Here is a 14,363-nt window from a genome sequence, read left to right as displayed (position 1 = left end):
TACCTTTGTCATGTTGAAACTCATTTCATTGTTAATTTTGGCCTCTTATACATTTATTCTCTAAAACTAATATTTTGAGAAGATTGGCTATGAGATATGTTACTAACATGTATTTGAGTTAAAATTGATCTTCACAAATCATAAGCTGTGTCATTACCTTCTTCACATTGAAACTTATTTCATTATTAGGTTTGACCCTCTTAAACAATTATTCTCTAAAATTGATCAAGTTCAAGAATATTGCCTATGGGTTATATTACTATATCATTTTGACCTTAATTTTATCTCTTAAATAGTAATAAAAGGGTAAGATGTCACTAACTAGCTAGCTGATGCCCCTTCACCATATTCATTTCCTAGTTCAAATTTCATTTGTGATGAGCACATTCTCTCTGTGCATAATGATTATCCATGGAAAATGTATTTTGATGGATCAAGACATCAAACTAGCTTTAGATTGGGTGTAATTGTAATCCCACTGTCTGATATGTCAATTTATCAATGCTTTTGTTTACACTTCCCATGTATAAACAATATAGTTGAGTAAAGTCATTATTACTAGTGTACATGTGTTGCTTTTACATTAAACATAAAACACATTCAAATACATGACGACTCTCAACTAATAGTAAACCAAATTTTAGGCTCCTACCTAGATAAACAATATAAACTCTCCCACTATAATGATTTATACTTATCTTTGCTAAATAACTTCTTTCCATCCACCATTGACACTATCCCCATAACGAAAATCATCATGTAGATGTAATAGAAAGTGAAAATTCCCTTGCACCCTTTGATGATGTAGCAAATGACTTTCACTTTGTGATTGAATTCCTATTTTTGCTTGCTATTGTCAATAGTTCAACTTTAACTAGTCTCCTTTGTGCTAATGTAGACTCTTGAAAATGGTATTACATATTTATAATTATTTAAACGATGGAAAATTTGCTAAAATGCTTGTAAAAACACTCACATTCAAAATTTGGTAGCACATTATATCAGACTTTCTAATATTACTTATCAAAGCTTTTATAATGGCCTTGTACTTCATTGCTTAACTAAGTAAAAAATACCCTTTGCCCTTTAATAATCCCAGCAAGCTTTGGAGGTGGGTATTTTGGTGGTAGATCCTTAGTTTAAAACTTTTTACTTGTGGGATATTACAAGCAAATAATGGTTTAAGATTCATTTTTCGTTCTTCAAGAAATACCCTCAATGCCAATGGCAAAGCAACCTAGTTCAATCTCTAGCAAAGGAACTTCATATCCAAGCCTTTCCTTGTCTATTTTCCATATGGGTGTTGGACATCATTGGTAAAATCTCTCCACCTTCTTCTAAAGGACATAGATTCATTATTACGACTATCAATTATTTTATGAAGTGTGTCAAAGCTATTCTACTTCATTTGTAGATTTCTTCTAGACAATATAATTTGTCCTTTTTTATTTCACTATGATTTTGTTTTTTAATAATGGTACATCATTTAATAACAAAGAGGTGAAGCATTTTTTGTAGAAATGTCATATTCAACATCACTTATCTACTCCTTATTATCCTTTGTCTAATGGTCTAGATGAGAATTTTAAAAACATAATGGAATAGATATACTATCAACGAACACAATAAGGATTGGCATACCCAATTGACATATCCATTATGGGCATATAGGATGAGTATTCATATAGGAAATGATACTACTATGTGCAATCTCGTGTATGATGTAGACGTTATCATACCTTTGTAGTTGGGAATTCCTTCCTCTGAATTTCCCTTAATGACTTATTAATGACAATAGTTATCATGAACAACATCTTCATCAACTTGAATACTTGATTAGAATTGTCTGAATGCTCTTGAACAACTTCAAGATTACCAAAATCTTTATCTTGTCAATACAATCAAACTTTATTTCTTGTTCTTTCAAATTCGGTGATCAAGTGCTTCGTGAGAAACAATAAAATATAAATGCACCCCATGATACTAAAGACAAATTCAACCCTAATTGGTTGGGTCCTTACATGGCCACTTCAATTTATGATGTTAGAGCTTATGACCTCTCCAGAATGGATGATAAGCCCCTCAAAGAACCTATTATTGTTATATCTTTCATTTTCATTTATAGATAATTTTAGTGATAGTTATATAATGATCTATTCCTGAATAATTGTTATTGTTTATCTTATGTCATTCAATCATGAACACAAGTCATATGTGCTATGATTTTTCACGTGTATTGTATATCTAATATGAATCTATATGATCCACCTCTATAAAACATAGTGCATTTTGTATTTTAAATATTCACACTTCTTAAAATGCTTGATGTTTCCATTATTGACAAATTATGTGGTCTCGTATTGTGTTACTAATTTTTACTAGCTTTGAAAATTATAAAATATTTTTATTATTATAAAATAGACTAATTACAATTGCTTGTTTTCATTTTATAGCATTAGTTATTTCATTTGTTGCATTTAATTTTAACATTATTTTTTTAATTTTTGGGATGATTGGTGAATGATGATGATACTTTGTCGGATGTTCACACTACGTATTGGCATTCTGTATAGAGAGCTTCTATGTTCCTTTACATATATAATTTAATTTCTAGTATCATCCACATTTTATCTTGGTATGCTTCTTATAAATTCAAGCTTTGTTTGTTCTTTTAAGGATTGGTAGCTTAATTTAGCAAGTGACAATTTTAGTTTAAATACATTTGTTATTTATGTCCTAGGAATCTTTTGTTTCTATATGTGAACACACAGGTTCTATTTTATTTGTGATGTTGTAAGAATTTGTTTGCAAATAATCACATTTTTGCTACAAAGCATTTTTATTCATTACACTCACCTCCATGATATACATAAGCAAAAATGTTAAAGGAGGATCATGAATGAAGGGAGAAAAAAGATAAAGCTAATACAAATTTATACTTCGTACTACAATTGTAGAAGTACTATGGAGCCCACTAATAACTGCTAAAACAATAGTAAACTCAACTTGCTTTCTTTAACCTAAGAGAGTAATTTGATGAATTGATAGAAGATTAGTTGACAATGGGAACACACAAAGAACATCTTGAAATGTACCATCCTCCACATCAATATACCTTGTCCCACACACTTCAAGAGAGTGACATCATTCATTAAAATAGTAAGCATAGAACAAAGTTCTAAATATGTGAATCTCCTTAAATGAACCCATATGATTGTATTTTTTATTTTATTACTATTTAAAACTAAAAGCTAAACTATATAACTTGAACTTAAAATAAAAATAATTCTTGAATAAATGTTAAAAGAAAGCATCTCCCTTTTCTTCTTTATCTACATACCTATTTAAGTCTTAATGAATATATTGAGTAGTTTAAATAGATATTAAATATGATATTTATATAGAAAATAAAATAAATGCTGAAGGGAATAATTTGTTTTTGTCTAACACTTTGAAAAGTTGGGTGTGCTTTTAATAATTTATTACATGACCATTGAAAGGTAGTTCTGCAATCAAAATAAAATAAATATCATCTAATAGTAGATAAAAGTGAAAACAATAAATTCTGTACAAACATGTCAAGGCTAATACGCTTTATTTCAAATATTTTAATTTTAATAATTATTTCAGTTACGCTAAAAGTTTTCTATAAAGGGATTATTTTTATGGAAACAAGCTGGATCACATAGATGTTGACATCTCTGTCTTTACATAACAAATTACAATAATTTGAGTAACCATACACCTAAACTAGAAATCGTCTTCAACTAAACAGGCACAAATAAGGGGATCCAATTAGAATCATCCAGAAGCCAAACTATCTAAAAGTCGAATCAGCTAAAAATCGACTAGACCTAAACGTACTTTTGAAAATTTGAACCTTAATGAATGACTTTTCCCTTTCATGAAAACCTTTCGCACCTTCCACATGATACCACTAGAGTCAACCAAATTTGTGCAAGAGTGGGTACCAACTTCCCACTTAGTTTATAGACCACATTTTATAGACATTCCACCGTCCCCATCTTTCATTTGCATCCCAAAAATCTATCATGCAAAGTCATAGTAGCATTAAATTAAAGTGCTCATCTATCTACGTCCACCTACTCTAAGGAATGAAATTGTTATTAATTATTTATTAATTATTTTTGTGTCCCATGCGAGCTAATATTATTGTATTCTAGGTGAACAACAATCGTTGACTATTGGTTGGGGGCACGCCCCTTACTTTCCTCAAACTTTGTTAACAACTCCTTTTTTTTTCAACCTTTTTAATTAATAATTAATAATGTCTTCTCTTACTTCCTCAAACTTAGTTAAAAACTCTCCTTTTCTCGTTTTCAATAAATAGTTATTTTTATATATAAAAAGTTAGTGATTTTAGGGGAAATAGTTTTAATTACTTACTTGGATAAGATTGTTGCTATTTTTGGTGCTTATAAATTAGGGTACAATTATAAGTATGAATCTATCATTCCATTCCTTTGTTAATTACCCATAGGTTTGTTTACAGGAGTTTGATTCAAAGACTTAGGTTTTATAGACATCTGATAATTTGTAAAAATTAAATTTATATCATTTCGATGTTTCTAAAGTTTAGATTTATTATTAATGGTGTGATAAATCATGTAATTAATGTAGGGAATATATGATAGAAAATATATTTAATAGGAATGAAGTTATCATAAATGTTACAAATCAATTTGTCATTATGTCAGCAAGATTGGATATTTTAGATAATGATATTAAAATAGTGGAATTTTATATCAACTGCTAGATTTAAGGTTATATTTGTGGATCTAATCTTCATGTTCACATAATTTAATTATGTGTCTATGAAAGCAAATCTAACATGCAAATTTGAACTTAACTTATTAAAATGATATTTTAGAAATATATATATTGAGAATAATTCACTTTGATCTTCTATATTTGCAGAAATTGTTATTATTATTGCAATTTTGTTTAGGCAACAACTTAAGATGGTGTAAAAGTACATAAGTTCATAAAAACGAGAGGATGAAATCCCCTTGAAAATAAATCTAGGCTTGTTCAATTAGTGAAGTTGATTGGTTTTGAATAAAGTCACTAGAGATCAAATAATATTGAGTGTAAGATCCCAACATTATAAGAGATGAGGCTAGGAACATGCCCTAATCAACTATAACAAAATATACACGCCTTAATCCTTACCTCTTATTTAAAGAAATGTATAAAATAACTAAATAATTTTATGAATTTAAAATAAAACATTTAAAAAACTACTTTCACACAATCAAACAATTGTATTAAAATTAATTTAAAATAATGATTAAAAACCCTTATATTCATCCTTTAACCTATAATGATCTTAGTGATTCCTCCATGACTCTTGAAAGTAACATCTTACTTTTGGAACACCCATCACTTCTATGCCATCACCTCAATGTTTATAGAGCACAATTGAGAATTTTTAATAATGATTTGAACATTTAAACTATAATTTGTTTAGAGCTTACTTTCTTGAATGGACACATGAAATTTAACAAACATCCTTATAAATCAAGAATATCAATATGGATGTATGACAAATCAAGAATATCGATATGGATCTATGGCATTTTATTATTATTTCTTATATTTATATTCAAAAAATATTTTTATATTAATTAATTAATTTTTATTTAAGATAATATATATTATATAATTTTTATGTTAATAGAGGTGATGTTAGAAGGGAAATGGTCTTCTTGTTAATATATAATTGAATAATTTTTATGTTAATAGAACTGATGTTGGAAGGAAATGGTCTTCTTATTAACATATAATTGAATATTTTTATATTAATAGAGGTGACACTAGAAGAGAAATGGTCTTCTTGTTAATATATAGGGGAGAGGACCCAGTAGTCTGGCACCCTAACTTCACGCTTCTCAAAATCTTACATGGAAATTTCAAATCACTCCCATTTTTTTACATTAGCTTACTTGACATGTCCCCTGCTTATAACTAAGGTTTCAGGGCCACATCATCAAGTATGGTGCCACATTAACATGCTTTTTGCCAAGGTGTCCAAAACAACCCCAAAAAAAGAGAGACCAATAAGTGTGCAAAAGAGGACCCAATACTTGTGCAGCTGATGTGACATCACATGATTGGTTACTTTTCTTAACTATTGGTACATTTCCTAACAATAACAACTTTAAAGTTACAACTATTGGTGCATAAACACACAAAAATTGATATCTTATGTTTCAAACAATAGTTTTTATTTGTATTATTATTAGAGCAAAAAGTATCAACAACCCTCACAACAATTAGTACATGCTCAACTACTGGTGCTCTTCCCCTAATTGTTTGTATATATATGATATCTCCTTTTCATTAATAGATTAAAAATATTTTTATATGAATTTAAAAAAAAAACACATCTTTATCCTTCTATATAATTCTACTATTTTATTATTCATATTCTCTTAATAAATAAAATTAATTATGGGAAGAGCACCAATTGTTCACTCCTTGTGCACCCTACCCCCTAATTATTAATTTTAAATAAACCCAAAAAATGATAACTAAAAGTCTATTAATAACTGTGACATGTACCAATAGTCGCCCACTTTAACCTTAATAGTTAGCATTTTTGGACCATAATTGATCCATTTGTGTTTATTGGTACCCATAGTGCATGACTACAAAGGCCATTTGTGCGTAAGTATTGGCTATTTTAAATGCATGGTTATTAAGACATTCTTTAAGTAGGTATAGGGTGATAGTTTGAAATGTGTACTTTTTGGCCCTTACGCACATAACATATCCCACAATGTGCATCGTTACTACTCAGAAGCCAGAACAATAGCCATAAGTAGTTACTACCCAGAAGCCACAACAACACCTATAAACAGTTAAATTACATATAAAGACACAAAAAAAGTATCATCGAAATCTGATGTACCATTTAGAATGTGTGGCTTCCCCTAGCTTTCCTAATTGCTTATGCCACTCAAAGCATATCTTATTTTAGAAGTAATAATTATCCATATATATACCCTTTGATAATAAGCGGGAAAAATAAAAAATTAGGTGCAATAATAGATTCTTAAGCTCTGAGGTAAGTGCAGTAAATATTGGGCTGGGCAGTGGGGTCAGAGTGACAGACAACCCATGCTCTGTGTCAAAAATAACAGTCCTCTAAGATAAAAAAGACTATTTATCCACGGATTGCCGACCTTTTTCTGCATTGAATGTTTTCCCGACATTGATCCCTTTCATAAAATCTCACATACCCAACAATTTACAACCGCTTCAATTATCATTGGCATTAGGTGAGCTAATCCTTAAAGCTAGGCTTTATATTTTCATGTTACAAAATCATACAGCTGACCTCAGTACAGGAGTCCATGCAGCATCATATTTCTGGTCAACTTGGAGGGATAACAAAGTCTTTCAAGAAATTCTCTTTATTCTAATAATTCACCCATGTCCTCTGCTCATTTTATAGTGTTGGGAAGTTTCAACATGTTGTGTGCATTGGTAAGAGAGAAAGTTCACATGGATATATCATGGAAACAATGCAGTGGAATGGAAGTTTTCTTGTTTGATTCATGTATGTGTTGTTTTTAGAATTCTACCTAAAGTGGGTATTCAGTGCTTTCGGATCTTTCATGTGTTTTTGTCTTCCATTGCCAGTCCCTTTATTAGCATAAATTTTGCCAAAAAATCAGGTCCTGCACTGGAACATAATTAACGTAGTTTTTTTTGTTTTCATGTTGTTGGCATTGATTCTAAATTCTAGATTCCAACAATGCTGGAGTCCGGTGGAGTTTGTTGGTCTGTCTGCCATGGTGCAGTACCAATCTTTAGACCTCTGCTGTAACTTTTTTGTTAAAATTCCTTGTTGAGGCTAGTTTCTTGGCAGCAAATACTTGATTCCTGATTTTGTACAGAACCCAATTGAACATGGACACAAGTTTACTTGCAGCTTGGGATACTTGGTTGCCAAGAACTGCGGGATACTACCACATTCAGTAAGTGGGTATTTTGATTCTAGTAATTAATGTTCATGATGTTCTGTCTCTGCCATATTAGTCCTTTCACAGCTTTGAAATCTTCCAGTCCTCTGTCCAGTTAAGAAATCTTGGCCTTATGCCAGGAAATATATATAATATGGGAGACTCAATCTGCTACATTTGTTGAGATAGTAGATAAATTGCCGTTGCAATGACTGGCATGTCTCATTTGCCAAATGGTTGTCCCTTTAGACCAGGCCTAGGATGGTGGTGTCTTTGTTTAGTACTAAATTACATATTCTGTTCAGTTTCTGGAGTGAATCAAGAGGGGCTGGTTCTGCTTGCATTCAAATACTCTGTCACGAATGATCCCCTTTCTGCCCTAGGGGACTGGAATATTGATGACTCAACACCCTGTGGTTGGAATGGTGTGACGTGCACGCAGATTCCTGGAAGTAATGAGTCCCGAGTCATCAGTGTTGTTCTACCCCAGAGCCAGCTAGTGGGTTGGATACCACAAGAACTTGGGTGCCTTGAGAACCTTCGTCACCTCGACCTTTCTGGCAATGAGATCAATGGAACAATTCCCGCTGAGCTCTTCAATGCAACGGATATATCGAAGCTTGTCCTCGCCAATAATGCAATATCTGGTGCCCTGCCTTCTGAAGTAAAGCAGCTGAAAGGGTTACAGTATCTTGACCTGTCAAGCAATGCTCTCACAGGAATCATCCCTCAAAGTATCACAGAATTGAAAGAACTGAAAGGCATCTCTCTGAAAAACAACTATTTATCTGGACCCGTTCCTTCAGGTCTTGGATCATTAGGAGCTCTTGAAGCCCTGGATTTCTCTTCAAATCTCCTTAATGAGTCCATCCCACCTGATCTTGGCTACTTATCTAGTCTCCAATATTGTCTCAACCTGTCTGGAAATAGGCTTTCTGGTAATATACCTCTAACTTTAGGGCAACTTCCTACAAATGCAAGTATAGACCTCTCACACAATAATTTGACTGGACAAATTCCACGGGTTGGGTTTTTTTTGAGTCAGAAATCTGGTGCTTTTGTTGGCAATCCTGGTCTCTGTGGTCAGCCGCTTACCAAATTATGTTTTGTTCCTTCTAGTGGCTCTGATCCTCCAAAAATCAGCTCACCGTCTGCAGTTGCAGCTATGCCTGTCCTTGAAAAACACAAAACCTTAAGCAAAGGCACAATAATTGCTATTGTGCTTGGCGACCTTGCTGGAATAAGCCTTGTTTGTGCAGTTGTCATGTATCGATACTGGAGCACAAAACAGAAGAAGGAAGCAAAGGATGAACCTAATTGCAGGAGTGTTCAAATGGATGATAATGGAGATTATTCTTCTAGCTCTGGTAGAGTTGGTTGGCTCTGCCTTAGAAAGGTTGAAGAGACTTCGGAAGGGAGTAGCTCGGAAAATGGAGATCAACAGCAAGGAAATTTGGTGTCACTAGATGGCGATCTAGACTTGGACCTTGATAAACTACTTCGCGCTTCTGCTTATATATTGGGTGCCACTGGATACACTATATTATACAAGGCAGTTCTAGAAGATGGCATGACATTTGCAGTGAGAAGGCTTGGTGAGGGTGGTTTGGGAAGTTTCAGGGATTTTGAAGTAGAAGCTAAAGCAATTGGTAGAATTAAACATCCAAACATTGTTCGCCTCAGAGGCTACTACTGGGGCATAGAGGAGAAGCTGCTGATTTATGACTACATTCCAAATGGAAGCTTGGCAAATGCCTATTATGGTGGGTGCTCTACTCTTCTGCTTTTTTTATTATGTGTCTTTTTGTTTATTGAGTTATGCTAATAGGAGATTTGGTCCATGTAGCATCTTACGTTACTTATGGATAGCTTTTGGGATGTCTGATATGATGTTGAGTTTCCATTTCCCATTAATCCAAGGAGTCCATAGGCTCTTAAAATATCAAGTTAGGAAAATTTAAGCCATCACCAGAGTCGTAGGGTTAGTAATTCGCGTTCTGGATTGAATTTCTTATGAATGTCTTGTTGAAATTCAATAGTAGGTATTCTAAGGAAGAAAAATGGAAGAGACGAGAAAAAAGAAAAGAAACTTGAAGCTCTTTAACAATGTCTATAGGATCATCTGGTTGAAGATCTAGACCCCAGGCAACCTAAAAAAAAAATTCAGCAAATGAATAGATCATCTTTGATATGAAAAAATGTAATGGAGATCCTAATTGACTGTCATTTGGCTAGTTAAATATTCAGTTGTAGGACATCTGTATTGAACAAACCTGCACATGATCATGTAAATTGTTTTTACCATCTGGAAAAGGTGTGAATCGTCTTCTTCAGGTTCTAATCTCTGTCTCGGGTTTTCTAGTTCCTTTCAATTTTTAAGCAGAATGATATTGATCACCCTGAATACAGAATTCTTTGCAGTCTATTATAAATCTCATTTTGTTTTACTGACAAGTATTGCTTTTGTTTTCTTTGATTTGTAGAAGAGTACAACATTCGGTAGTCTTGGGTTTTGGTTTCTAGTTTGGTATGGTAGCAGGACAATAATCACCTTGTTCTGTTTCTGAGTTTGCTGTAGCCTATCCTTTCTTCAATCCTCTTTAAATAATAAAACTGTATCTTCACTCTTGCAGGAAGATCATCAGCCTCTCCCTTTTATCTGCCATGGGCTGCAAGGATAAAAATTGCTAAGGGAGTGGCTAGAGGCCTGGCTTACTTGCATGAAAAGAAGCATGTTCATGCAAATCTCAAGCCCAGCAACATCCTTCTGGGGTTTGACATGGAACCATTCATTGCAGATTTCGGGTTGTACAGGGTATTAGACACGGCCAATGTCAAATATAGTAGCTCAGCTATTTATCTAAGAAACTTTGAAGGTGCACTTTCAGGAAGCAAGCGGTCAACAGGCTCAAGAGATAGCTTGCAGACAACACCTGAAATGCTGGGCAGTCCAAGCACATCAAGAAATTTTGTATCTCCATACCAAGCTCCCGAGGCATTGAAAACTCTTAAACCCAATCAGAAGTGGGATGTTTATTCTTTTGGGGTTATTTTTCTGGAAATGCTCACAGGGAAACCACCTTCTGAGAAAGATTTTGCAACATGGGGTCAAAGTTTTCTTGATGAGAAGCAGCGGATTTTGCGTATTATTGATCCAACTCTTCGATCAGAGGTGGAAGGGAAGGAAGAAATATCAACCTCTCTAAGGATTGCATTCAATTGTTGTTCACCTTCCCCACAGAAGAGACCAGCAATGAAGGAGGTATTGCAGTTTCTAGAAAAAATACCTTCACTATCTTCATCAACAATTTCATCAGATTAACCAATTCTTTCTGACTTTGTACCATCCTTGTATTAACATAAGTGAAGAATCTGATGAGGGCACACTCTGGATTCCACCTTCAACAACTTTACTCGAGTATAAGTAGCATAGAGTTACACACCAGTATTATTGGCTGTTGGCAAACATTTATGATGGATTAAGATGATCTGCTTCTCAAGGAAAGGCCAGAACATGAACTAACATTTCAATATTTTTGCTCTGGAGGCAAGTTCTCAGTTTTCTGGGGAAAATAATAGATGGGGGTAAATTGCTGTTGCAGGCGGCGGACTAATCACAGAGTTACTGAAGTTGAACCAGCTTGATCTCTTGAGTACAACTGATGGACATTATTGCCCGTGATTAGTCACATGGAAATAAGTGACATGAAAATAAGTGACATTATAATTGTATAATTATCCAGCAGAATGTCTAATTATTTGATTTGAAAGCATTTGAATGCTGTTTTTATCTTGACATACAGTAAGTTATTTCTTACTGCTTGGACATTAGAACAGAGTGGATTACAATATGTAGAAAATGTGTGAAGTCAATATTGCAAAGCCATTTAGTTATTAGAAGTTTTTTGTCACTGACAGCCTGTCCTTGGCAAAACTATTCAAGGATTGTTAAGAAATATATACTCATTGTGCTTTAATTTTCTACTCTACTGTTGATATGATTTAGTCATAGACGCTGAACATCCTTGAAACGCCTATTTTTCCATCATGATGCATAGATACTGCAGATTTGAAAAGGAAAGGCATATGCTACAAAAGAAAAGTTGATGTAATCTTTCTTTTCGGAATCTTGATCATGTTGCAATTAGTGATAGCAAGATTATAATATATTCATAAAATTAATATAACCTAAAATATTATCAAAAGTCAAAACATCTATCATATCATACTTTTGGGGGTGCGGTAATTGATTTTACTGGATGTAGTACACAAGTTATCGATTGCAAGATTATGTAGAAAAAGGATGTAAATGGCACATAAAATTTGACTAGTTGTTATTCTATGGTGGTTTTGACATAAGATATGGAAGAAGGATGAAAATTGGTGTAATTGTTATTGTATTGGGTTTTTACCTAGTTTACGGCTTGTAGACATTTTCATAATCTAGAATTATTCTTAATTGCCCATGGACTGTTATGTTGTTGATAATGTGGATCTATGCCCATATGCCTCTGTGAATCTGCGAGCACAAGGCCTCTAGTACTGTACTCTAGAGGATTCTCTGAGGATGCTTGTTGGTTGGTTGGCCAATTCTATGAGGGAGTTCTTAGATTCCAATTTGTAGCCAGCATTCCAAGTTTCTTATGTTGGACTATGTTAAAAAAGATAAATAAACTTATCCTAGGGACTTCATTTACAGTGACATAAAGATAGATAAATTGGGTAAGGTACTGGTTGCAGTATTCCTAGACTAAGCCTCAAGAGGCCCTTGTTCCCCTAAATTTGATTAAAATTTTACAAAAGATTTGGAGGCTCTACACCACGAATGGCCAGCCCATAATTATCATCAGTGACATTGCATTTAAGGTAGGTTTGATTAATATTGGGTGGATGAAGAATAACACATTGGCATGATTCAATGGCCTTGGAATTGATCATCAATGTTTTGGATCGCTCAACAGTAACCATAATCACCATGAGAAGTAAACTAGAATGCAGATAAATTCTCTTTATATGATCTAATTAGGTTCATTTTATTTTGTCGGCTGTTATCTATCCTAAAAGTCAATGTATAACTACAAATTCAAAGTTAAATACAATTAATTGAGTGATTCACTAGAGGGAGTTATATGATTTGATTGACAGGTCTTTAGGAGTGGCTCAAGCAAAGGTTCACACCCCTATACAAAGTTGCCAGAATGTTTGCAAATTTCAATGGTTTATAGAAATGGTCCACCCTTGCAGCGACTTCAGTATTCTCAATGCAAATGCCATGCTTAGCTACTTTCGTTCTGCTAATGCAAACTTTTTCACTTAGTTGAGGCAGATGTCAGCTATATGATCTTTAATGTTCTGGATGTCTCCCCAATAAATTACCAGCCACAAGAGCATATGATGAAAATAGGCACCACTTTTTAAATTCAGATCTAACTGAACAACTGGATCTTGTTTTGCAAAATGAAAGTTGATAACCTGTTGCTTCAAAATTCTCAATGTCAATTATGGATTCTCCTTGTTTTTAGGAAAGGAAAACTTTAGAAGGCTTGTGGGATCTAAAGTACCCTGTTGATCTCTCCTTGTTTTAAAATCCATATTATCTGTTGTCCCATCTACCCATTTTTCTTGGAAGCCATACTCAAATTCCTTCTTGCTTCCTCTAGATGTTCTTCATTTGAAATCCAGAAAGCTCCAGATGCAATGCGAAGTCTTAATGACCCCAAGGTTTAGCATTGGGTAGTGATGAGAAGCCTGCAAACAGAGTTCGGTTGAGTTGATGAGTTAGCAAGCCATATGCTTTTTAAGGAGAACATCTCAAGAGGGAAGCCAACCATGAGATACTGAAATCTATTGAATGCAATCCACCATTCAACCCCTAACAAGAACTAAAACTTATGCTACTTTTTCTTCTATTTGAGAAATAAGGAAAAATGTTTACTATGAGTTGTAGTGATTGGCCATAGCACAACACTCTGCATGGAACAAGCAGAGAGCAAAATGTAATTTATATTGGCAATGATATGTGGCCTCACCATACTTGGCAGTGGTACAATAGCAATGCTTTATTTGATATGAGACCTCTGGCAAAATCAATAAGAAAGCATAAAATCAACAGTATTTTAGTTTTCAACATTGCTAAGATAGGATGAATTTTTGACAGAATGAATGTCTTTCAATGTTATGATGATTTATGCCTTTTCACAAAACATTGAGTCTAAGTATAAAAGTTTTGGTTTAAAAAGAGATAAAAATCATGATTCCATAATTAAAATATCTAAATATAAAAACAAAACCAAAATATATATTCGATTATTTCAAATTACCTATAAAACAGATTTATGAAAGTTACTTAAATATACTAACCATTTGCTAATA

The 14,363-nt window shown here is 33.4% G+C and overlaps 1 protein-coding gene across 1 annotated transcript; it reads left to right on the top strand.

The window, feature by feature from the left end:
• The first annotated feature begins 7,141 nt into the window (after positions 1-7,141).
• On the top strand, positions 7,142-11,864 carry LOC131029833 (probable LRR receptor-like serine/threonine-protein kinase At4g37250). The gene is made up of 2 exons (XM_057960485.2): positions 7,142-9,754; positions 10,625-11,864. The coding sequence occupies exons 1-2, from the start codon at positions 8,200-8,202 to the stop codon at positions 11,311-11,313; spliced, it is 2,244 nt and encodes a 747-aa protein (XP_057816468.2). The 5' UTR covers positions 7,142-8,199; the 3' UTR covers positions 11,314-11,864.
• The last annotated feature ends 2,499 nt before the right edge of the window (positions 11,865-14,363 follow it).

Source organism: Cryptomeria japonica, chromosome 6 (assembly GCF_030272615.1).
Source record: "Cryptomeria japonica chromosome 6, Sugi_1.0, whole genome shotgun sequence".
NCBI classification, from domain to species: Eukaryota; Viridiplantae; Streptophyta; class Pinopsida; order Cupressales; family Cupressaceae; genus Cryptomeria; species Cryptomeria japonica.
The sequence above is the reverse complement of the archived record's forward strand: the minus strand, read 5'-3'. Positions and strand labels throughout refer to the sequence as shown.